Genomic DNA, 26,196 nt, shown 5'->3' on the forward strand with positions numbered 1-26,196 from the left:
TCATATATACGTTCTTATATGAGACTCAGCATTATGCTATCCTTATATTAGGTGCTTAAAAATGCTTTTGATTGTATTAAGGAGAGAACGAAGGCAGAATAATCAGAACTCTTTCCATGTTTTAACATAATGCTTTATAGTTTACTAAGGGTTTATATTCGCTATCTCCCTTAATGTTTCAGAGACTGAAGGACATATTATTACGTATTTACAGATAAGGAAAGCAAGAACTAGAAGTTTCACATGACTTGTTCAGTGTTGCAAAAAAAAAAAAATGTGATTGACTTATATCTGAAACCGTGAATTCTAAATCCTGGACCAATGCTTTTCCTACTCTTTTCGTTGTTAATATGAATACCCCATTTTTTTCTTGTGTTGAGGATCTGACAGGGAAGGGAGAAGGAAGCTTCAGAAAAGGAGTTGAAAGCCCCTGACCACGATGGGGGTATATCTCCTGGTATTTGGATCCCAGCAAAGCTGAAGGGGGTACACAGCATCAATTCTCAGCTTGTATTCAGCAAGTCATTGTGTTAGTTTCCTGTGGCTGCCATAACATATTACCACAAATTTGCTGGCTTAAAACAACAAAAATGTATTCTCTCATAGTCTGGAGGCCAGAAGTTCAACACTGGTTTCAGGAAGCCATAATCAAGGTGTTGGCGGGGCTCAGTCCCGCTGGAGGCCCTGGGGAAGAACGTTCCTTGTCTCTTCCAGCCTCTGGTTGCTGCCGGCATTCTTCAGCTGTGCTCAGCACCCCAGTCTGTGCATCCTCTGTACATTGCCTTCTCTTCTGTCTGTGTGATCTCCCTCTGCCTCTCCCTTATAGGGACATTTGTGATTAGGTTTAGAGCCCACCAGATAATCCAGTACAGTATCCCCATGGTAAGATTGTCAACTTAATCATATCTGCAAAGACTGTTTTTTCTTATAACGTCACATTTATAGCTTCCAGAGATTAGGACTGATTGATCCCTTTGGGACCATTTTACAGCTTATACAGTCAGGATGGTGGGAGCCCCCTCTGCTACCCTAGCTCTTTTCTCCCCTGCTCTGCTCCTTCATCCTCCTCCCCCAGCTCTCTCCCCTCTGGGTGGTACAGGTGATGAGGGACCTTTGAAGGACCTTTAGAGTCCGACACGCCCCCACTGGATTCCTGGATCTGCCTCTGGGCTGTGTGACTCCCAACGAGTTCCTCACACTGAGCCTTGGTGTCCTCCTGTGGAGAGATGGAGGCTTTGAAACCTACATGCAGCTTAGTGTGAGATACTAAAGGAGAGCAGACCCAGCATGGGCACCTGGCAGAGAATCTCGCCCCTCCTGCTACACTGCCCCTCATGCAGGCTCTCCCCGGGCTGGAGGCAGAGGGTGCTGCCCATTGAGATTCCTACAGCACCTCCTCCCATTTATTTTTCTCAGTGAAGTTGAAAACACACGATGTTTATTAAATAATTAATCATCCTTTCCTAAAAGGGTTATTTCATTTCATGGGTGAGCAGTTTGCTGCCAGAGAACTATGTCTTCTTCCAGAATGATGTATAACATGATTTGGCATCTACATTTTTAGACACTTGGATGTTTTTTCTCTCTTCCATTTAAACTTGAAGGTAGTATAGTATATATTCATTTGCATTTTGTTCCTTTTAAGAGATACACATGTGCATAGTGGGTTAACCTCACATTTTTCCATTTCTAAAGCAATATGTAGAGCCCATATGAATGCACATAAATTCCAGTAAATTTTAGTATTCACTAAATATGAAGTACTTAGTAATGAATACCATAGGTAATTAACCTTCACAGCATTAAGACTATAAAGAAAAAGTAACAAATATATAATTGGCAAGGAGACTAACACAAAGGTATAAACCAAAAATAACCAATGCCATTTTATTTTCCTGACAAGTTTTTGTGATTTCACATACATTCACTGTCTGCCTTCAGAATAAAAAATTCTGGCCTAGTTTGTTTATAAAGCAATCCCTCAGACATCTGCCTTATTTTTTAGGAAATTTTGATCCTAATGCTAGAATATTAAGTAGGGGTTACTCTCCGTCTCTGACCTAATAACATTAGGGTCCTGAAGTGCTGGGTTGAGAAGAGCCATGAGACCAAAACCAGGCTTGGTGAAGAGTTCTGTGATCTGTTAGTCATGTCTGCCATGGCCATGGCAAAGGTGTGAGACAGCATGACTGATGAACGAGTAATTACTGGAATGCACTTCATCTAGGCCCTTACATAGGTTCCCCCCAGAGTCATCCGTTAACAATAAATTTTATACAGGAAACGTAAAAACTGGGGGGAGGGGGGGAAGGGTCAAATATTGAATACTCTCAATAACATTGTAGCTGAAATTTAGTACCATGTTTCCCCGAAAAGAAGACCTAGCTGGACCATTGGCTCTAATGCGTCTCTTGGAGCAAAAATTAATATAAGACCCGGTATTATATTACATTATATATTATTATATTATATTATATTATATTATATTATATTATATTATATTATATTATATTATAGACCTGGTCTTCTATTATATATAACCCAGTCTTATATTATGTAAGACCCAGTCTTATATTAAAATAAGACCGAGTCTTATATTAATCTTTGCTCCAAAAGACACACTAGAGCTGACGGTCCAGCTAGGTCTTATTTTGGGGAAACATGGTAGTTTCTTGGAAAATATCAATTGAAGGAAGAAAAGAAGGAATTTTTTGCCTTGAAAATTGTGACCCTGGTCGCAAAGGGAAAACTCATTTTCACGACCTGATTGTGAATTAGGAGGGCTCTGAGTTTGTAGCCGCTCCTGGTGCAGTGTGGTATGCAGTGTTCAGAATGACCAACAACACCCAGTAAGACGTACGTTCATTTGTGGATAAACAGCATACATGCAGTGTTCCAGTATTAAGTATGTAAAGCATTTGCATTGTCTAACAACAGACACATAGTGCTTGCAACAATGTGGCATTTTGTTTTTGTTTGCCACATCTCTGGAAGAAAGATAATTTTTAAAGTTTGAATCCCAGCCCTGGCACTATTTTATGGGTTCTTGGGCAAGTTATATAACTCTCTCTGTTCCTCAGTTTCCTCATCAGATAATAACATTGCCTGCCTTCTAGGAGTAAATAGGTTACCCTTGCTAAGAGTTGAGAACGGTGTCTGGCACAGATCTAATAAGTGCACTAGTTCTTTCGTCCTCCCTTCCATTTCTAGTCCTCCCCTGCTGGCTTCTGACCCCTGCAGGCTATGTTTCCAGGCTCTGCCTGGGTTTGGCCACTAGGAGGCAGGAGAAACCAGTGTTCCTCTCCCCTCTGTGGGCCTCCTGGCTGTGGTTCCTCTGGGTGGCCTTGACCCCAGGGCCCTGTTTCTACCACCTCCTCCCTTGGGCCCTTCAGCCTGGGGGTGGTAGGTTGCTTCCTACTGTTGCTAGTCTTTGAGGTCCTCACTGTCTCCTGTTTGCTTTTTAACTCTTCCATCACCCATGTCACTAATTCCATTAAATTTCCTTCTTCAAATATTTAGAACAGTTTTTGTTTTCCTGGTTGTGCCCGGTCTGATAAAGGCTAGGTGAGCGTTTACTGTCATTGTTGTTGCTGCTGTCGTTCTCATTGTCTCATATACTTCCGGGGAAACTGAAGGAAACTGAGACTCAGGAGGTGACGTGAATTAACCAGAATCCTACAGCTGGTGGGTGACAGACCCCAACATAAAACTCATTTCACTACATCTCTCCTTCTACCAGCCTTTGGATGGGCTGGTGTCTTCCACTGTAATTACTCTGAAATTACAGTGTATTGCCTTTTGTTTTTGGATTTCCACATATTGGAAGATCTGTCTTCTTGGACACAGAAGACAGCTGAGAAAACAGCCATCCTAACAGCCAGTGATTACTTTAGGAGTCATATGCTATGGAAGTTGGGATTGACCTCAGACCTCATGGTGTTTTACCCCAGTGGAGGGTGGAGGTGTTCAGAATCACTGATTACAAGCTACAGAAAACAATCTGAGTGATCCTGAGCCAAAGAGGATTTGGTTATCTTCTAGAACCCTGAAGGAAGCAGGGTGGCCAAGCCTTGAGAACAGAACGGGGTCTGAAATAGTGTCAGGATGGACTTCTGGTTTTCATATCTCTTTTTGGCTTCATTCTTTTCTCTGCTTCATATGGTAGCAAATGACCGTGTACATTTCTTTTCCAGCCAGTCTAAGAGTGCAGCCTCTCAATTCCAAATTCCTGAGGGAAGAGACCCTCCCCCACCAGATCAGGAAGGTGTCAGCCATGGGCCTGCTGTTGCCACATGGGTTTGGGTGGTGTGGTATTTCCCAGAAAAAGGGGCCAGGAGAGATAAGCTAACAAGTGTCCACTAAAGAGCTCATTTCAAGATTTCAAATAGCCTAATGAATAGTCTTAGTAATAGCAAATGTCGTATTTGGGTGCCTACCATTTGCCAGATACAGTGCTAATTACATTATATTGGTTTTGTTCGTTTTCTTTTATTTTAATCCTTACAACAGCTTTAGGAGACACATTTTATTATTTGCCTTTTGTAGATGAGGAGAGGCGGAAGGGGAAAATTACGCATTTGTGCAATATAAAGCTGCACAGGCCAACTAAAACATTAAGGATCTTTGCTTCTGGTGGGAATTAAAATATATCAACTCAAAGTGGCAATACTGGTTAGCTAATTCTGATCAGAAGTTGTAATTAGTGCCAAAGTATACCTTTGATTAGCAAGAAATGCAGTGAGGGGACAAATCAAAGCAGTTTATTTGTACAAGAACTATACCAGGGATGCCAAAAAAAATGTCTACAAGTGGACACTTTGGTCAACGTTGCTCAAGCAGTAGTTCACTGTAATCAGAAGTGTCTGGACGCTGATGGTACCCACTTTGAGTACCTCTTGTAATTGCAGAAGTCAAACGTGACTTGCATTCATCTTTTGTTATCAGTATTTATTGAGTATTAGAATTTTAATACAGTTTTCCTTTCTTAAAATGTGTATACATTTTTTTGGCATGCTTTGTATATTAAAATAAGAGGTCGTTGGTGGCTAAAATAATAAAATGGCTCTTTGGAGTTTAAAAGGACCTATTTGGTCCAACCCACTGCTCTTTAAAAATAAGGAATTTTGCTTGAGGTAAGTAATTTAGCTTTTTTGTGGGAAGTTCCTTCAACTTCTAAGATGATTCAAAGTTCAGAATTACTGATTCAGTCTTTTGACTAAATCAGGAGTGTTTAAATATACATTTTCTACTCAATAAGTCATGAATTTGTTTAATTTATCACCAGTGCATTCAGAAGTCATCAAAGTAGACTTTGAGCTGTGAGCATTTGCTTCTCTCCTTCTGGTTAATCCTGACACATCTCATATGTCATATTTTTCTAAAATTCTAAAAATGGGATTGCTTACTGTTAAAATTGATCACTGGGTTGTTGTGTTTCTAAAGGCAAATTATAAAACTTGCTTAAATTATATAGTTTCCCCTCATTTCCGTGAAAAGTTTTCCACATGAGTGGAGGAAGTGGAATCACTGGTCTAGTAGACCATTGATGCTGGAACTTGAGCACATGTCGGAATCAGCTGCCACTCTTCATAAAGCACAGCCAGCTGAGTCCCATCTTCAAAGTTTCTGAATCAGTGTTTCTGGGGTAAGGCCTGAGAACTTGCATTTCTAACGAGTTCCCAAGTGAAGCTAACTTTGTCTGTGGACCCACTTTGAAAACCACTGCTCTAGGCTGAAGAAAGAATTTGCCGAGAATAAGCATGAATGCTTTCAGTCTGGTCGCTTTAAGAGAAAGCGATGGGGTGACAGATTTAAACAATCATTCTGTCTAGCCAGAAGGCTCCACTCTTTCCAAGGAAATCAATTTTGGAATATATGAGTTTCCTTTCTCTTAAGGGGGAAGGTAATACAGACACGAGGAGTTACTATTAGGATAATGAAGCTTAAAATTTAGGGCCCCTTTCCAGGCCCAATGAGTTCTCATGGTTTTTGCAAAATTTGCAAAAAGAAGATATTTTTATATTCATTTTCTTAAAGAAGCCTCCAGAAATTCTCTAAGCTTTAGCTCCCACAAAACCTGAATCGACTCTCTGATAATTAATTAGTATAATTAACTAATATATATGAAAGGAATACAGTTTGTAACAAAGAGAAGTTTTTTGTAGGTTAGGCAGTCCCTAAGTGCCAGGAATAAGGGTAAGAGGGGACATGAGCCTCATATGTGAGCTTTGTGTAGAACTTACTTTAATTGAATGAGCTCAGTGGGGCATTTAGGCAGATGAAAATCCAAGTTGATCTTAGTTTGCCCACTAAATGAATAGCTTGCTATGTGTGCTATATTTTATTTTCTATTTATTTGCTTTATTTGTAACAAGAGCAGATTTGAAGAATGAGATGGGTTCAAGTTCTGGCTTCACCTCTTATAAATAAATTCACTCATTCTCTCTTGGCTTGTTTTGTCTTTAAAAAGGAGATGGTATTATAATAATTGCCAACTTAATAGGGCTAGTGGGTAAGGAAATGATAGATATGAACAGACATTTGTTCATATCTGAAGATATAAAATGTTACACAAATGTTATTAGTAGCTATACAATGCTACACAAATAGTACATTAATAGTTCGTATTAATTGAATGACTAAAGAGCCGTTCTGTGAGATGAAAAGTCAGCAAACATTTTTTTGTAAAAGGCTAGACTGTAAATATTCTAGGTTTTGTGGGTCACCTTGTCTGTCTTAACTACTTAACTGTGCCAGTGTTAGGCAAAAGCAACCCTACACAAGATATAAATGAATGGGTGTGGCTGTGTTCCAATAAAACAAGGGCAGCTATGCTAGATGACATACCAAAATTGATTCAAAATTCGGTCCTTCAAAATTAGGAGCTTCCAATTGAGCATCAAGATAAAACAAATACTAGCAATTATAAATGATGTTTTTATTTAAACTCAACACTGAAAGATCAAAGTGCTGGCAAATGTTCTCTGCTCTGCTTTCTGTTATCACTGGATGTAGCTAATATCTCTTTGGAGGATGAGGGCACGTAAGTGGGAGAGGGGAGGCAAAGCAGGGATGAGGAAGGAGTCAAGGTTAAGCACAGCCAAGGGGCAAAAAACCAGCTTGTTTCTTTTTATGCTTCCTGGTGCTGTAAGTAGTGATAACAGGGTGAGTTCTCCCCTGAGATTCAGCCCCAACAGCAGACACATAAGAATGGAGCTTTGTGACCAACAGTGGTTCTATTTTGTAACCTCTTAATTATTTTTTTTTTTAGTCACTGATATGCTCAGGTCTGTGAACGTTGGAAAACTGAAATGGACCAAAGGACTTTTAGGAAACTCATTAAAAGAGAGGTGCCTGTACATCTGAAAAGGGAAGTGAATCATGAACCATGAACAAAGTTGCTATAAACATTCACGTACAGGTTCTTGTGTGAACATAAGTTTTCACTTCTTTCGGGTAAATACCCAGGCGTGGGATTGCTGGGTTGTATGGTAATGGTATGTTTAACTTTATAAGAAACGGCCAAACCACTTTTTGAAGTGGCTGTACCATTTTGCATTCCCACCGGCAGCATCAGAGTTTCAGTTGCTCAGCGTCCTCACCAGCACTTGGTGTTGCCAAGGTTTTGTTTCTTTCTTTGTAAGTTTTTGTTGTTGCTATTTCAGCATTCTAACCTATGTAACATGGTAACTCATGGTGGTTTTAATCTGCAATAACCAATAATGATATTGAGCATCTTTCATGTGCTTATGAAAACCATGTATCTTCTTGGGTGAAGTGTCTGTTGAAATTGTTTGCCCATTTAAAAAATCAGATTGTTTGCTTTCTTATTCTTGGTGTTATTCATAATTGCCCCAAAGTAGAAGCAACGTAAATATCCATCAACTGGTAGGTAGATAAATAAAGTGTTGTCCCTCCATACAATAATGTTCTTAACAATAAAAAGAAATGAGCTACTGATACACTCAACAGTTATACTAAGTGAAAGCTACAAGGTTCAGAAAGCTGTATATGATATGATTCCATAAACATGACATGTCAGGAAAGGCAAAACTATAGAGACAGAAACCAGATCAGCTGTGGGTTCGAGGTGAAGGAAAATGCAATTTTTTCCAAGAACTTCCTTAGCTTCATTCTACCAGCCCCCACCCTCTTACCCCTGCCTCAGCCTTCCCCATGGATTTAGTATCAATTTAAGCTTGAGTTTCTAATACAGAAACACAAACATGATTTTTCTCTAATTTTAATCATGGAAGTTGCCAGACAGCAGGCCTTTCCCTTGGCCCTTTATTTTCATTCCTGGGCGGGAAGATAGCCTGGCTCTGTCCTCCTCCTCAGGCATCCAGTGCCCCTACATCTCCCTGTAATTCTGCTTTTCAGAGACAGCAAGGTAGAGGGTTGACTAGGGAGATGGTTGAGCAGATGCCCCTTAAGAATTAAATGTTGTCCTGGTTCTATTCTGAGTGATAGAGGGTAACAGTTTATGCTCACCTCCCATCACCTGGCAGTTAGGAACATAAGAACTATTGAGTGTGTGTGGGGGGGCGGGTTGGAGAGAGGGGTAAGTCAAATCTCTTTATAGTACAGGGAATGCCAGCAAATTGCCCACTGTCTTTGGTCTAGTGGGATGTTCTCTGCCGAACATTGCATAAAGAAAATGAGCTATGCCCCCTGTGTGGAGCTTCGAGATGTCTTCCACTTACGAGATTTTTGTTGTGCACATTTATTATAAATAGCCTTTGTGCTTTATAGGGCAGAACAGAAAGACTCCAGGTCATTGGGCGGGAGAACTGTTTTGTTCTTTTTTTCAGAATTTTTGTTAGAGTTGAGTCAGAGATCCTGTGGTAAAACCTGGAGGTCTTTAGAATAAAGTTGCACCCTTATGTGAGTGCAAGCGAAGCTTCTGCAATATCTGCTAAGGGTTACGGGGGTGTGGGGGATTTTTGTTTGTTTATCCTAAATTCAGGGAGAGTTTCAAATGGCCTCTGAGTTCAAAGCTGCTTTTCCCTTTGGGTGAGACAATGTAAGGATATTTGTGGATGCGACCTAAGGATGGTTCAAGTTCATATTTGTATATTTTTCTGGGAGCATGTTTCCTAGGATCAAATTGAAATGTTTTTTCCTATAACGAGTTAGCAGTGTGAACATTGTTATGACAATCCTGTGACTTTTTGTTTAATATTTATACTCAGCTAATCAAACAAATTGAAATTGGATTATGGCTGTTACACATTATAGCAGTTATTATCCAGTTTAAATGCAGGTCTGAAGGAAATAAAATTGATTTTTTTCTGTGCTACTTGGGGACATCATAGATTATTGGTACGCTGGTTGAATTTTTAATTAGGTTTATACGGAGGAAAGAAAGATTAGTGGTTGGGTTTTTTTTTTTTTACTTAATGTATTTTCTTAATGTAAATAAACTATAATATTTTATTCTAATTAGGGAGTCAGATGATTTTTTTAAAAGTTTGATGATCTGCTTCCATATTTTTATTTAAAGCATGTCAGGCTTTTAAAGTGGATAATAATTTTAAGGAACATTTTTATTTTTAGAAAGAAGAAGAGAATAATAGAGTAGAATACTATTACAACACTCAGTTACTACAGTAACAGCTACCTTATTTTTCAGGGAATGAGCTGCCTTAGGTACCTGAGTGTCACAGATAACTGAACTATCTTTCTATACACCAAACCTTTTTTTAAAAAAATTGCCTTCATTCTGCAAACGTGGCTTGTGTGCTTGGTCTGTGGAAGCACCACGCCCAATGCTAGGATTCAGAGTTCATCTAACATAGGGCCTTCACAAAAACAGATGTTTCAATACCACTGACTGCTGAGAATGCAGAGCAATGGGCCAGAGTACACAAAGGCAAGAATGATGAACCCGGGGGAGTAGGGAAAAGCTTCATGGAAGAGGTAGCACTTGATCTGGACCGTGACTCAGAAGTAGGAGTTTGCAAAATAGAAATTTATTCTTGACGTTGTAAAGGCATTACGTGCTGATTGCATGCTTACTTTAAAAGTACCTCTAGAAAAATATTAATTTATTAAATTTGGTCATTATTCAGTGTACTAAGCACTTACTGTGTCAGGGAATGTGTTTGCTGCTGAAAATACACTGGGGAAAAGTCCACAAGACCACTCTTAGGTTCTACAGTTTTCTAGTAGAAGGACTCACAGAACTCACTGCAAGCTATTTTACTCACACTTATGGTCTATTACAGCTAAAGGATAGAGATTAAAATCAGCCAAGGGAAGAAGTACATAGGGCAGAGTCCAGGAAAGTTCCAGACATGGAGTTTCAGTTGTCCTCTCCCCCGGGTGTCATGGGCAGCATAACTTTCCCAATGTTGGTATTTGATAATATGCATGGAGTATTGCTAACCAGGGAACCTCATCTGAGCCTCGGCATCCAGAATTTTACTTAGGGCTCCATCACGAAGGTATGGTTGCCTGCGCACATGGCTAATCTCAGTCTCTAATCCCTCCAGAGGTAGAATCGATGCCAAATGACCCAAACCACATTGTGAGACTACCTAGTGTGACCCAAGACCCTCAGGTAAACAGCTCATGTCAGGCATGACATTCCATGGTCTTAGACATCACTCCCAGAAGCCAAGGGCAAAGGCCAGCCCTCTCTTTGGTCAAGATTGAGTTCCTTGCTATACAGAAACAAAACTAGATGCTCCTATAAGTTTAAAAAACTCACCGTAAAGTGAAAGGTGACAAGGTCTATGAAGGAAAAGTCTGGGGTGCTGGGGGGGTTGGGGTGGGCTGTGCTGCCAGTTAGGATGATTTTTCCCAAGGAAATGGACTGAGATCCAGAGGATGAGAGGGCTTAGCCAGGTGAGCAGTGCCAACAGGAGGGAACACGTGGTGCAGAAGCTCCGAGGTGAGAAGTAGCTGGACATGTTCCAGAAACTGGAAGAAGATGAGGCTGGAGCAGAGAGAAAGAGGAGGAAATGTGGTTGCAGCACTCACTACAGAGGAAATAGGGACCAGATCCCAAGTGGCCTCAGAGACCCTGAAAATGATTATGGATTGTGTATCTCCAGTCAATGGGAAGCCATTATAGAGGTTTAAAGCAGGAGCATGGATGCTCAGATTTGTGGTTTGTTTTTTTAAAGGGACACGTCTGTGGCCGTGAGACTAGCCAGTTGGTGACAGGAGTGGAAACAGGGTGACTGTTAGAAGACGATTGCAACCATCTCGATAAGAGAAGACAGCATTTGCGACTAGGGTGGTGGCTGTGGAGTTGGAGAGAGGGGGACAAGTTGGAGAGAGAGGTCAGGTAGAGTTGGCAGGACTTGTCAAGAAGGACTTCCCTACCAAAGACCCTCAACTGTCACACTATACTGTCACCTCTTTGGGCATCTGGCAGCCCCGTCTGTTCTGTTGCTTCTATTCTGCTATAGGCAGAGAATCAGATAACCAAACTGACCAGAATTATGTGTAATGAAGGGCAGCCTCTGACAGGGTGACAGGTGCAATCCTGTGAAATCAGTTCATACCTCTGGACTTGGTGATGTCTATTCTGGCTGCTGAACCCAAAGCCTCAAACCCACCCACACCCACTTCCAATTTGAGCTGTGTCCCAAACAATTGTGGTTGCCAGAGCAGTTCATTGTAAACAACTCTTCTAAATAACTGCAGTATTGCTGGTCATAGATTCAGATACATCATGAGTTAAACTAAATCATCCCCCACCCCCACCCTGCCGGCCCCTTTGAAATACAGCCATTAACCAGAAAAGCCTAATATAAAATTGTCAGCAGAGAACCTGACACTTAGGAAGAGCTTGAAAAATGTTGAGCAAATGAGTAGATGTTTAATCCTCTTTTAAATCATGAGCATTAAAAAGAGTTTCCGGTACACCTGTGATGTATTTTACTAAATCCTGACAAGACCTCCTAGTTACATACACCCTTGATTTTCCATGTGTGTTTTGTATTTTCTGTTACGAAAACATAACATGGAACTTTGAATATAGCAGAAAGCACATAATGGAAAACATTATAAGGAAAACATTATATGGAACTTTGAATATAGCAGAAAGTATAGATGATGTTCCCTGCTGGTTTCACTTTATTAATTGCTCAATCAAATAACTTATTCTTGCCCAGAAAAAATTAGAAGAGGAAATACTTTCAGTGCACACACAATATAGTCAGAGACCTTGGATTTTCCTTTCAAATTATTTTGGCCAATAGCGCCAGCACTCTTATTTAAAATGTCGCTTAGCCAACTGGACACTTTTCTGCTTTCATGTATATGAGTTCTCAGCTAGAGATGACAGTGTTGGGGTGCCAGTGTCATCTTGGCTTCGGGCCAGCAGTAAACAAAAGGTGCCTTAAGAGAGGTGGTGATCAAAAGGTGTGTAGGGGTGAATTACTGTTAAGGGCTTCGTGTAAATTGGCAGGGGATCTGTGAGGCATAGCTTTCAGCTCAGTTCAAAACTTGCTGCCTGATTGATAAAAACTACACTTTGGCATCGCAGAGGCTCTCTGGCTGTGGCTTGCAGTACTGCCCTCCCCCCCGCACTCCGTCCACCTCACGGATCACGCATTGTCGTGTTAGAAACCAGAAACCCAGGCCCGAGACGTCAACTTTCTAAAGAGGTGCAGTGGAATTAGAATGAACTTCCCGAGTCCTGGGAGTCCAGAAAGGGAAATGTCTGTCATACAATGAGGGTATGTTGCCAGTGGAAAGAGTCCACCCTTCTCTTCGCTTGCCCTAGGCCGGGCACCTGGCGGCTGTGAGCACCTGGCGGGGGCACCTGGCGGGGGCGTGGCCCGAGTGGGCGGGGCGGTGCCCACGCGCCTCTCCCGCAGCCAATGGGCGGCGGCGGAGGCGGAGGCGGGCGGGGAGCGCGGGCGGCCGGGACGCCGCGAGGCGCGGACGCCACTCGCTTCAACTCAAGGCACGCGCTGGCGCTGGTGCTGGTGCGGGCGACCGCTCCCGGCTCGCTGGTGCCGGCACCCCAGGCCTTGTCCCAGCGCCGGGGGCGCCATCCCCGCCCAGTCCTGGGAGGCCAAGGTGAGGAACGTGGGGAGGGGTGGCGCGCCTTTGTCTGCAGGTGCGGGCAGAGGTAACGAAGGGGTAGGAGCCGAGCTCGCTCGCGGGAACAGCGAGGCGGGCCCAGGAGACCCGCCGGACAAAGGCTGCGCCCTCCCTTCCCCCGAGTCAGCGCTTCGCGAGGTGCCCGGTCCGGGGCGACCAAGACGGCTGAGGAGGGGTCTTTCTGCCTCGCTAGAGGGAAGGATGAGGATTGTGTGAAGTGGGGGGAGACGGGAGGAGTCTTTTGATCCCAGTTTACTAACGGGCGGAAAGGGTGGCCTGTTCAGATAGATGGTCTGCACTGGGCATTTCTGTTGTGGCCACTGTTACAGGATTTAGTAAATGAGTGCATTTATCTCATATGACCTCTGGTGAATCACATTTATGTCTGTTTGTCTATTAGGAGTGAGAAATAATTGCAAGATCTGGGTAATCCAATTTTCAAAAAATTTTGTTGTATTAAAAGCAGTGTCCTTTGGTGTAGAAATACTGTGCATTTTCAAATAATTTTTTGTTATATGATTTAGAATATTGGTGTGACTTCATATGAGAAAATGTCACAAATTCCTCAAATATAGAAAAGCAGCTTGCCCTTGGCATTGAAAAAGGAGTAGTGTTTTTTTATTTGTAAAGAAAAACATGATTTAAATTTTGCATACAACACTTCATCGGACTCTCGGGGAATCTGTATGTGTCTTTTCTATCTTCTGTTTTCTGTACTAGTATTGTAATGAGACATGGCTGTCGATTTCCCTAATTAATGTGTTAGCTGTGAATCTTCATTACTGCCCTGGGTGGGAGAAGGTGGAAGAGGAGGCAAACCATTCCTCTTTTCTTTCTTTTTTAACTGCAGCTGCAACCTGGCCTTGACTTGTATCATGAATGCTGGGTTCTGACTGCTGTCCTCACGTTGTTCTCTTTTCGGTTTTTTTAGACCGTTAAAGTCAGTCTGTCTTCCAGGCTTGTTGTGACACAAAAGCTGTTTATAAGTTTTCTCCCTAAAGCTTAGATCTCTTCTACTGCTGCCTTTTAGTTGTTATTTATTTTGTGATTGGAATTTTAAGTGTCCCAAGGCATTTCTTGAGAAGTTAAAAGCATACTTTGAGGACAGCCCTAACTCCGTATTTGTAAATATTGTCTATAATTTTTTAAAAGTTAACGGCTGTGTTGTCCAAATGTGAACAAAAAGGGAGAAAACTTTCAACAAAGCATCAGCCATCATTATTGAAGAAGGGGCCATTGTCGTTCTTGGCGCGGTGAGTGAGGCTCAGAGTGAAGGTGTGGGAGGGCTATGTGCTGGTTTGGTCAGGAACCCCACCTTTCTGACAACTGGTGTACTTATGGGTTCCTCTGTCATTCAAGCAGGTCCTAGCTTTTGAACAATGGCAATATTTATTTAACAAGTATTTCTTGAACACCTACTATGTACAGGGCATTGGCAATAATAATGAAATGGTCAATGTAACAGGTACCTTCTTGCTTTCTTGGAGCTCACACGCTGCTGGCATCGGGCCCATTTCTGGTCCTATGAACTGAAGCAGAGACCTGGGAAGCGGTGTGGATGCCACTGGGGCGCCAAGAGGATGTTGCTGCTGGCTGCTGCCCTCGAGGTCAGCTGAGCCCAGAGCTTTAGGTGCAAAGAGGTGGGCCGAGGACACCTCCATGCCAGGGGTGGAGGTATTCATCACACCAGTGGGTCATTGTGCGGTGTAATCGGCTTCTTAAACCTGCTTGTTTTGATCACGGATACCTGTCAGGAGGGCCAGAAGCTGAGCTCTAAGAGTTTGAACAGTGGCTTTGTCTATTTGGATGTGGTAATTCCAGTCTGTTTTGAAAACTATCAGTCATGCAGTCTCCTACTTTCACCTCAACAGCTTTCATCTTCAACAACCCCTCAGGGAAATGAATTTCATTCTTTACCACTGACTGAGCAAAGCTTTACATCTGTCCACAGTCTGTCAAGTGTGAAGAGGCGACTGCTAGGTTTCGAGACCTGGAACTCAGTTGGAAACCCCTGTTTACTCTCTACTTTTCATGCGTTTGGGGGAGTGTACTGATGGCACATAATTTCTTACTAGTCTGGGTTTTCAGACTTTTCTACAAATCCCTATGGTCACATGAAAGCATACTAAATAGTAGTATGACTTGTTCTTTTCTAAATGGCTATTTTAAACACCAAATGTAACATTTTTGAGAAATTCTTAGACCTTTGGATTTCTCAGGCCCTAACATACTACCTGGCATAGGCTGAATTGTTGAATGGGCAGATGAATGACTGTAGATGAAAATATTTCATTTTCTATCTTTAGGGCTTAACTATGACCATCACACGTATTTGATATTTACAATCTGTAATTTGCTGTTTGGCAAATATGGACGATCTGTGTGTCAGGCATCTTGTGAGGTACGTGAGGGAATGAGACAGGCAAGCTTCAGAGAGGCAGGAGGTAAGTCAGGAAAACAATTCATAAGCAAGATGATACAGATTAGGATACGTGCCATGAAGACAATCAACAGCCCAATGCCACAGAGAGTAGCTCAGTGGTTAAAGGGGCCGCCAAGAGGCAGCCCGTCTTAGGAGTTGACATTTGAATTGAGTTTGGAGTTTGAAAAGCCAGGCATATGGGAGCAAGTAGGAAGGTCTGAGGAAAAAGGAGTGCTCAGTACGTTCAAGGATCTGAAAGGAGGCCGTCGTGGCTGGAACCAGGAGCAAGGAGGCCAGTGTCTGCGCTGGAGTGGAAGGGGTAGGTGGGAATAAGACCCGACAGGGCTTCTTGGCTATGGTTGAAGGTTGGGTTTTGTTAATGCCACGAGAAGCCTCTGAAGGGCGGGAACCAGGGAAGTGCCGTGATCTGGTTTGTTTCATTAAAAAGATCTCAGTGAAAGCTGTTAAGGGGAATGGATGTGGGGAACAGAAGTGGAAACGGGGGGACCATTTAGCAAGTCCTGGTCCCGGAAAGATCAAAGTAGTGGCAGAGGGGATGAAGAGAAGCAGTTCGTGGAGATTTCACAGGCAGGACTGAGTGTAGAAGAGGATTCTAGGACCATACCTGGAATTTTAGATTTATTGTTTATGTCTGTTGGAAATACATATTAATAGAAATAATGACTATATAAGGACAGTTAAGCAGTGGAGCGACTCACTTTCTATTTGTTATATCTGAACCTTGACTTAATTTTGTTTTATTCTCCCGTGTGAATGAGCAAATATATCCAGTGAAGTGCTGTGCATTTGGCCATTTTTCTGAGACATTTTCACTCTTCAGTGCCCTGACTATCCTTCTCAACTAGTAATTACACCTTTGAGTACTTTCTTTGTTTTGTCATAAAACTGAAGGATCAAAGTAAGAAAGAAGACAGGTTTAAGCTTTAATCCATATGGAATGAACTCCACCTTTGCTCCTAGTTTTATAAGAAACCAATGACAGTTGCATTTGAAGTTATTTATTTCACATGCAACATCCTGCATGATTCCAACAACTGATACTTTTATTTATTGTCCTAAATAAAACTGTTTCATATGTATTTTAACTCAGAAAGAGTAAAATTCCTAATAACTCTGCAGGAAATTCACCGAGCATTTTGTGAGCTAGAAAAGCCATTTCTTTGTGTCTATAAAGTAGAGAAATGAAATATTTGGTTTCTGATGGGATTTGTTGCACCCTCCTTCTATCTTTAAGATTTGTGTACTTGAAAGCTTACAGTGTCTTTATCAGGGAACTTTTCTTTTAAAACCAAATTTAGTTTGGTCTTGCAAAAAAATATTGATGAAATATTTTCTGCACTCAGAATTTTAGGCAGATGCAAAGGGTCAGTAGTGACTGGGGCTGCCAGCCCTTCTGATCTGGAAGCCTGGACTGGTTACCTTGGAACATGTAAGCTTTCCTGGGGATGAATAACTTATGACAGTTAAAATAATTACGACGGAGGGAAAGCAGCTGCAGAGAGCACAGTTGACAGTTGGGGCTGATTTGGTTTGATTCTGTCGTGTCAAAGCATACATCTGTTTGCCAGGTTACATGAGAATGCTGTTTTCAGGGAGTTGTGTGTTTTGTTTTTTGTTTTCCTTCCTCTGTCCCCCTTACACAGTCTAAGAAGAGTCATAGTCTGCTAGTGACCTTCTTGAAATAAAGTGACTGGGGCAGAGCTCCGTATCGATTCTGGTTCTCATGTTGGACAACCATAAAAGATCTTTTGGTTCTAAAGAAGTTGCAAATTAGGAGAGCTCTTATTCCTGCATCTAGCTGGCCCTGGAGTTTGTCACCTGCAACAAGGATTATTCCAACATGTTGGCCAGTCGCACTAGGTTTAACGCACACTTGTTTTAATGCTCTGCTGTTTTTGTAGCACAAAAGCAGCCATGGACAATCATAAATGAATGGGTATGACTGTGCTCCAGTGACACTTTATTTATAAAAACAGACACAGTGCAGATGGATGTGATCTGGGGGCCATAGTTTACAACCCCTGATTTAAAGGATCTAAATGGAACCCACAGTGACAACTGAAATAGGGACCGTGTTCTTTGGAAGTAAGAAAGCTCTGTCACCTTTGGCCAGCTTTGCAGTGTTCTGAAAGCCAGGCTCTAAAGAGAATTCCTGGAGAAGGTTGGGCTGTTTGGGGCACTTCTGAGGCGAACCATTATTTGAACACCCCAAGCCCACACTTGAGCTTCTTCAAGATGGTATGTTTATTTGTCAAATATGAACAAACATGGACAATAAAAGGAAGGTGAACTCAGACAGTAAAAAGAGGATACTACCATGATGGGATTGCGGCTTTTTTTTTTTTTTTAAGATTTCTTACCGTATTTTATGGAAAAGAAAAAGGATGCTGAAAAAGGAGACAAACTGCATATAAGTAACCTTACTGAATAGGAAAGATGTGTATTCTTTCAACTTGTGTCAAGAGATGAACTCCTGCTAAGATAGCGTCGTACCTCTGGGGGGCGCGGGGGTGCTCTGGCTGCCTTCTAGTGCCGCTCTTCTTGCTTCTCTGCCTCAGCGTGATGAGAATGCGTTGTCGGGATCTTTTCCCTAAGTGATACACAAAGCTTTATTTCTCTTAGAGCACAAATATAAGGAAAATTATCTGGGGGAGTTGGTAAAGCTTGATAGAAATCAATATACGAGGGAAATTTATATATTGATTTCTTTAGGAGCAGGAGAGCCATTTTTCATTTAGACAGATGTTCTGAAGAAGGAATCTAGTTAGGGGTTCTGGAAATAATATTGTTGTTTCTGCTGGAGATGATCAGAGCACAGATTTGCTTTGCTTTCGAATAGAGTCACGAGAGATTAATAATCTTCTCAGAACTCGCCTCCTGCCCGTTCAGATGAAATATATGTTTTACTAACATTGTTTCAAATGACATGAAAACAGAATATGAGCTCAAGTCATTTTTAAAGTGCTATCTGCGATTAATAGTAGCAGGAGAGAAAGAAATCCAGCCAACTCCCTATTATTCGCTGCATTGTTCCCTTAGGTTCTTACCAGTATGGCCAGGAAATAAGGGGGAAAGTCCTTCCATTGCCCTGCTAGTTATTCATTCAAACATACTTACTGATTTCCTACTATGTGCCCGGCAGTGGCAAGTGAACAAGGCAGAAAGGTCCCTGCTCACGCGGACTTGACGTTTTTGTGGGGGAGAAGGAAGGACAGACAGTAAACAAATGAGCAAGGTAGTTTTACGTGGCGGTGAGTGCTGGCAGTGACTGGAAGGTCCAGAGGGTTCTTCGGGACGTGATGACGATAAGGAGGGGTCCTGCATGGAAGGCTTGGGGGGATAAGCGAGTCAGGCGGCAGGAAGAGGGAGCTCCAAGGCAGAAACAGGCTTGTGCGCTTGTTGGAGAACAGAAGGAGCCCAGAATGTGGCTGGAGCCCAGCGTGTGTGGGCCAGGCAGGAAGTGAGTTCAGAGAGAGAGATGGGGGTTTGGGGCGTTCATAGGGGAGCAACAGGGTAAGCGGCTGCTCTGGAAAGGATGACATCTTCAGCCTTTGCCTGGGAAAGTTATTTAGACCAAACACAGCACTTAGTTTTTGTCACCAGGTCCAGCAGTGGTGGAAGCAAGAATCCAGTAGGGACAGAGACAGGAGTAAGCTGTTCCTCTTCATCGAGGGGTGGGGTCTTGAGGAGCTCATTAATTGGGAGGGAGCCAGGCTTAGGTGCCAGGTAACCCCCAAAACACAGCACAAAGGAGAAGAGACCAGCCAGGCAGACTTGTGTTCCATTTGTGTGGGTCCACCACTCGCCAGCTGTGGGGGTTTTGTGCATGTTGACTTAAATTCCCTGAGCCTTAGATTCCTCATTTGTAAAATGAGAGTCATGAAATGCTTTCCCTGCAGTGTTTCTGTGTGGCTTGGCCATAACATGCGTCAAGAACGGAACCAGGCTGGGTAGCAGATTCGATACATGGGAGCTGCTGCTGTTATTTTGATTAGCCATCAGTCACCCTAGTGTTGATGTGTATTTCTGCTTCGGTACTATTGAGTTTGCCGGGTATCGGGAATACTTGTGTCTACATGGAAGTTTCTAAAATTCAAATGAAGGCCAAGTATCTTTGGCTTTTTGTGTAATTTACACTAGTACTCCTATCTGCACAAAGAAATGGGAATTGGCTATATTTCTATGGTGATAGTCCTAAATTCTCTTGAGAATTGAGAAACCCACATGAAAATGTGCCTTGCCCACAAGAGGCCCTCCACGTGGCTGGGTGCGTGGAGTTGAAGAGAATGCACCAGGCTCACCGTGATTTTAACCAGGAGTCTTGCCTGTTCCTTGCCGGTGGTGTGCCCTCCTGGCACTTCTTGCATGGACACCACTTTCCCAGTGTGGAGAGCTATCATCTGCCCTTCTCTGTATCGAAGTCTTTAAACATTCACACATCCCTGTCCCTTGTTGGATAAGAGCCTTCTGGGTAGCAAGTATTTTTGCTTTGGGTTGGGTTGGTTTGGTTTGGTTTGGTTTGGTTTGGTTTGGTTTGGTTTGGTTTGGTTTGACCCTCTGAATTTTCAGGAAGGAATCCAGCGCATGGTTTCACAACTCAGGTATAAGTTACATAATTTTATCTTTTGATTATGCTCTAAACTTTACACCGTGAAATCATAACATGGCATGAGTTATTTCTCACTTGACAACTAAATATAAGTTGTGAGTGTATTCTCTTTTCACTCAGATAGTCAGAGAAGCAAGGTTGTTGGATGTTTGTTTTTTAACTAATAGAAAACAGGTAAGAGCAGATACTCTCTTCAAAGATGGACTTTTAAAAACTCATTTCCTGGTTGCTTTGAAATATCCTTTTTTCCTCATTAGTAAGCTGAGTGGTAACTATTGTGTCTTCTCTCCATTGGCATGAGAAGGTCCTTTGTTTTGAAGAATGTCCCTTGAATTACAATAACCTCACACCACTTTACATCCTCAGCTTCACACTTCGTCCTGTTGGAACTGTGACTCCCCTTACGGGTGTAGGCTGTGCAGTGCTGGGGGCAGGGACAGGGAGGCAGGAAGGGAACTTGCTTTGCAAAGTAAGGCACACTTGGTCAGAGATGCTTGTTTCTGTCGCCTTTCGGTCCTGGGAAGGAGGACAGAACCTTTTCTTGAGCGGAATTATCTGAAACTCACCAGACACCAGATGGTAAATTTGCATAAAATCAAAATTCAGTTTAGGTCAGAGGACTTTCCACCTGCAGGGTGTGGTTGCTAAGGGAGGGTCTTACAAATGAATTTGAGGAATTATTAAATCGTTGCCCCCACCCTCCTAAGAGTTTACATAAAATTCTAGGTCTGTGCACATTTCTTTCTGGAGTGTTTTCATCAGATTCCAAAAGATTCATGACCCAAAACAGGTTAGGAACCTTCCCCTCAGCTGATTGCTTTACTGCTTAGCAACAGGCACGAGAACCACTGTTATTTCCATTTTGCAGATCAGGAAACTGAAGAACAAAGAGGCTGAGGGCCTTGACCAAGGGCAAATAGCTAATAAATGCCAGGGACAAAAAACAAAAACACTTGAAGCTGGGGGGACAATAAACTGTCAGGTTCAGGAGCTGGCTTGAGTTTTTGTGACATCAAGTTTTAGTTTTTACTTCATTGTCACTGGAGACGGCTGGCCTGTGCTGGGACTCAGAAGACCCCCAGTGGAAGACGGGCATCAGATAGGAGCATAAAGCAGTGAGTTCTGCAAAAATGGAGAGAGAAGCACCGTGGTAAGTCTGCTTTCTGTGCTCAGTTTGTGAAAAGGAGACTCTTGTGTGGTTGTGTGTTGTGTAAGAAGTAGGTGGCTGTACCGGGCATGTGTATCCTCTTCCAAAAAGCTGGAACAGCCCTTGTCATTCTGGTGTGCTATTTATTTTGAGGAATTTCCCATTCATTTGTATGACCAGTTACACATGCCAAGTAGTTCTGTTATGTCAGGCTTATTTTAATGCAAACAATGCCAGTCACTCCCACATTCATTTTCCCAGGAAACAGCCACTGAGAGCACGCTGATCAGGCAGCCTTGGGTGTACGGCTGGTGTAGAATTAATCCTGGGGTTTAGTTCTTCCCACTGGTATCTTGTACAGTGAGAAGAGAGTAAGCTTGTGCCTGACTCTAAATTTAGCCTTCTCCGCTCCCAGAATGTACGTCACGGGCAGAAGCCCAGCTTTGGGCTGATGTTTTTTTCCCCAGCAAATGTGTAAGGTGTCAAATCGCTAGAGCAGCTGCCACTGTGACTCTTCTGCGTTTTTTAAAATGACATTTCAAAGATCACTCTAAAGTCCCTCTTTATGGCTAGTTGTCACTTTCACACTTAAATCAAGCAGTGTCTCTTAACCTCAAAAGAACTAACCTTGTTAAAAGTTTGTGGTGTTGTTTCTCTGAGGTCAGCCTTCAGGGAAAAGCACAGTGGCTACATATCAATGTTATTAAGTGAATCACTAGTAATGGGTCTGATTTAAAATATCCAAGGCTCCAATAATAATTATACACAAAAGAAACAGACAGTATTCTTAGGTCTCTAGATTGAAAGTTATTGGGCGGTGTTTTTGCCATACACGCACTAGGCATAAGCTTTCTATCTAAGAATAAAAATTACAAACATTTGGTATATATCACGAGCTCCTCAAAGAAATGCGACCTACTCATTCTTCTTTGTATTACAGAGTCAAAGGACTTAAATCCTTTTCTGATAAAAATCTGAGCACTAGGCAATTCCTAGCCCATCTAATCTGAGATGAGAAGCCCAACACTCAGAACTCAAGTGACTTGCCTGATGTTTACCAACGTTAGGCTAGAATCCAGGTCTTTGGCTCCTTTGCTGATGACCTGAATTGCCTGCAAAGACTAACTTTAATGTGGGGCCGAGGCATTGCACAGGGGTCATGCATGGGAGGTTACTGCCCACGTGGCGTGGTCAGTGGTGCCCAGCAAATCCAGGGAGAGGGCCACAAATCCTTCCCCAGGTGACCTCCCTTCCGTGGGAGACATTTCGTCGTAAATGCTGCCCAGTACAACCCAGCTGAGACATGACACCGACCGATGGTTTAGTGGTAATCGTTATAATGATGCAGGTAATTGCACTTTGTTACCTGCCAGGCACTCTCTTACACCATCTCATTTCATTCTTATAATTGCCCTGAGCCAGGTGTCCTTACCCGTTTTTCACTGATGAGGAAGCAGGTTTCAAGGGGCACACCATCTAACCACGTGCCCGGCACGTAGGAGGAGCCCAGGGAAAAGGGAAGTGATGTACCCAGAGGAGCACGGCTTCCAGCGGGATTTGAACAAGCTCTGTCTACTTACTCAGCCTAAAGGGCCTCTCTTAGGAATATTCAGCCGCCTTCTCCCTCTCAGAAGTGCACAGGCCAAGGAAAGGGAAGAGCTCAAATCCCAGGTTCTTTGCCAAACCATTTGCCCCTGTCTTGAACACCTGAGTCATTTGGGAGACAAACCATGAGATGCATCTGCCGGCCTGTGAAGAAGGATTGCATAGCCCTCGCGTGCGTGCTGAGGCGGCTGGGGTGAGAGGCCTGCAGACCCCCTCAGACCCTGAGCTTCCATGCACTAGCTGTGTGACCTTGTCAAGTTCTCGGTCTCTCGGAACTTGTCTCCTTTTCTAGCAGAACAGGAATACTGACCTTGTCAGGTTGCTGTTCGGGCCGCGCAGAGCCAGAGCTCAGTGAAGGGTAGTTGTTGCGGACGGGACCAGTCGTCACGTATGTTATGGTGCTGCTCACCTGCCTCGGGGCGTGCGCATCACACTGGTTTCCCTCAAATGCTCGGGTAGATATTTACCCATTCGGATTATAAAAGTCAAATGGCGCTTATTTATAGTAAATAATATAATTAAGCAAATGAAATGAAATCCTCCATAATCCCTCCTCCCAATAACAGTTGACTGTCTGGGTGTTATGTGCCAGACTTTGTACTATGCGTATAGCAAAATACACAAACTTTGATTTTCGTATGAGGCAATATATCTGTGGCTCGGATTGTTTGCTTGTTGGGTTTCCCCCACTTAGTACTATTTCATGGTCATTGTTCTCCATCAGGATGTATAGCTCTGCCTTTCTGCTTAATGATTAGGGCTTCACTGCCGGGTGTGCTTGCTATTTCACACCATGATTGTAGCTCTCATCTCTGCAGGGTCCTGCTGGCTGCTCCGTGCCCCTGGCCGCAGGGCACCTGAGAGAGCAGGTTTCTGTGGAGGTTGGGTTTCTTCCTTGCCTCCTTGTTACCTGGTGCTCCCGCCTCTGCAGTCCAGTTGCTTTATGTGTAATGCACGCATGCAGCCAACGCGACTCTGTTCTCGTGCCCTTTGGAATTGGCCGGGACGGGACCAGAAGGGGGTGGTGAACACTCTGGTTCAGGAGGTTAACTGCCTTCATTCGGGTCACCCTGGCAGCTCAGAGCAGCTCTGGACAGACAACTCTAAGTGTTCGGCCCCAAACCCCGAATTGCTCTCGGCTTCTCTCCACATCCCGCTCCTCTCTTTCCAGGCACATCTGTTTCCTCGCCCTTTTGAGCTTTCATTTACTGGCACTCCCACTCCCCACCTCTACCCTTGACCTTCTGCTTTGTCTCCGCTCCCTCCTGCTCTGTGGCTCTCTCCTGATGCATTTCAGGAAAGTACCTAGGTTATAATGTTGTAGCTCTATTAATAGAATGTCAGGAGTGTTAGTAAAACAGGTAAGGCTGTTTCCATGTCATTGTTTCCATATGGTTTTTATTGGAAGCAGGTGGAGCTGGAAAATGAAGATAAGTGCTCTGCCACTGTTGACTGCAAACGGTTTCCTGTATTGGACTGTGATATTTTCAGCTCGCTTACCTCCCCTGGCTGATATGTTGCCTCTAAGCTCAGCTGGCATCTCCTGGCTTCATCATAATGTGGCTCAAAATACACACTTCTGTGTAAGGGTTCAGCTGAACTAAGCACTGAACGGTTATTAATTGCAGCCAAGTTGGGAAATAAGATGGGGTGTCACTGCTCAGCGTTGCTGTTAATGGGGCTGTTTTATTGACTGGATGCGTGGGAATGCTAACGTGTTGTTTCTGCTCTGTTCCCTCATGCCTACCCGGATTCAGAGAGAGGTAACCAACCGCTTTTCACTTCTCCGCCTCCCGGTGTCCGTGTCTGCCCAAGCTCACTTGCTTTCTTCATGCCATGTTACTGTCATCACAGCCACCATTGTCTTTGAAAGGCAGAACTTTGTTTTGTTTGACTTTTTCTCATCGTTCTTACGTGTCCCACATTATTTAAAATAGAGTATGGAATTGCATCTGGGTCCCTAATCCTCTGTTGCTTGTCACCCTGTTTGGGAAGGTGATGGGCAGTGTGATTAAGTATAATAGGAACTTGGTCACTCTCTGTAATGGCTGAGAAAAGTCTAATCATATGCTAGGGAGTAAACGTGATGGTAATACTTAGGTTATGCACCATGTTCTATAAGGAGACTTTTCCTGCGTCTTGAAGAATTGATGTTAGGACTTGCTTGCATTATGTATTCTGTAAAGTTCTGTTGGGAAGTTTTAGCTCCAGGCTAATAGCTAGAAGCACTGACTCATTTCAATCCCAATTATTAGCCAAAATATATGGAATTCTTCTCCCTTCGCACATCTAGAAGAACATAACTATGGAAAGCATATAATTCTAAAGTGAAAGGCATTTATGCCTCAGATGTGTGCATTTCCAGGGCGCTGAATGCCAGCCTGCCCGTGTGACTGACTCGGGGCTTTGAGCTCCACTGTTTTGTAGCTCTGTCACTTAATAAGAGCTCCATTGTTGATGGAAGAAGAAAGTTTGGAAATTTTCCTCCTTGGAAGAATGACTGTGGTTACTGGTGGGCCAAGTAGAGACATAGAGGCAGTCTCCTCTTTGCGCTGTTCGAGTCCATCTCGGGTAAACCCCCGCCGGCTTGAGGCTGAGCTGTGTCCAGCTGGTGGCCATTTTCCTCCCTGAGGATGAGCTGCTGTCTGTCCTCAGAGGTGAGGATGGAAAGGGACATAGCATAGACTGGGTGGGGAACACTGTTAGGATCGCTGCTCCAGCGCCAGAGGGGATGAGTAAGAGAATTTGCGAACTTGACCTAGGGAGGCGGTGCAAGGGTCTGGAGGACGAAGTCTCCCTCATCTAAAGTAACTGAGCTCCGTCATCTAAAGTGAGACTAGGGCTGTGCTGTGTGAGCCAATGGTGAGGGTATTTTTAGATGTTTGCTAGTTCCTACCCTCAGGCCTGCCCATTGAGTAGCAGTTGCTCTGAATATTCACAGTAACATTCTGTTCTAGAGAGGGCTACCCATTGTGGTCGGCCCAGGGCCACCTGGGTTATTTGCTTGTGGTAGCATTTCAGTACTGCTGTTGGCATAGCCTGTGTGGTCTCATGCAGGTACCTGGTGAAGGATTGCCTGTGGAGAATGGCTGTTTGTTTACCCAGGTGATAAATTCCTGGGATGCACCTTTTAAAGTTTAAGAACTTAGTGTCTTATTAAGCTTGCAAGGAAGGAAAAAGAGTTTCCCAAGCTAAGAGCCTGAGCCTTGTGAAATTAGTGGTGCCTGCACTTGGCGCATGTGCCACTGGGTGAAATTAAAAAAACAAAGTCTCGTGTGTGTGTGTGTGTGTAAGTGTAACCCGCTGGACTGGCCACCTAGGAAGATGACA

The 26,196-nt window shown here is 43.3% G+C and overlaps 1 protein-coding gene across 18 annotated transcripts in view; it reads left to right on the forward strand.

The window, feature by feature from the left end:
- The window catches only part of APBB2 (amyloid beta precursor protein binding family B member 2), a 335,778-nt gene that overhangs the window by 286,523 nt on the left and 23,059 nt on the right, over positions 1–26,196 (forward strand). The window contains exon 1 of one of the 18 annotated variants that reach the window (XM_019751914.3): positions 12,882–13,038. The exons of 15 other annotated variants lie outside the window; for them this stretch is intronic. Coding sequence is in view for 1 of the 3 variants with exons in the window: in XM_019751913.3 (XP_019607472.1) it covers positions 24,574–24,629 (56 nt within the window). In the remaining 2 variants the exon portion in view is untranslated. Of the gene's footprint in view, positions 1–12,881; positions 13,039–21,074; positions 21,265–24,434; positions 24,630–26,196 lie in introns of those variants that run through there. 2 more of the 18 variants (XM_074324600.2, XM_019751913.3) reach the window with 2 other exon arrangements.

Source organism: Rhinolophus sinicus, chromosome 1 (assembly GCF_057876585.1).
Source record: "Rhinolophus sinicus isolate RSI-liver-muscle chromosome 1, RSI-T2T, whole genome shotgun sequence".
In the NCBI taxonomy this organism is placed as follows: Eukaryota; Metazoa; Chordata; class Mammalia; order Chiroptera; family Rhinolophidae; genus Rhinolophus; species Rhinolophus sinicus.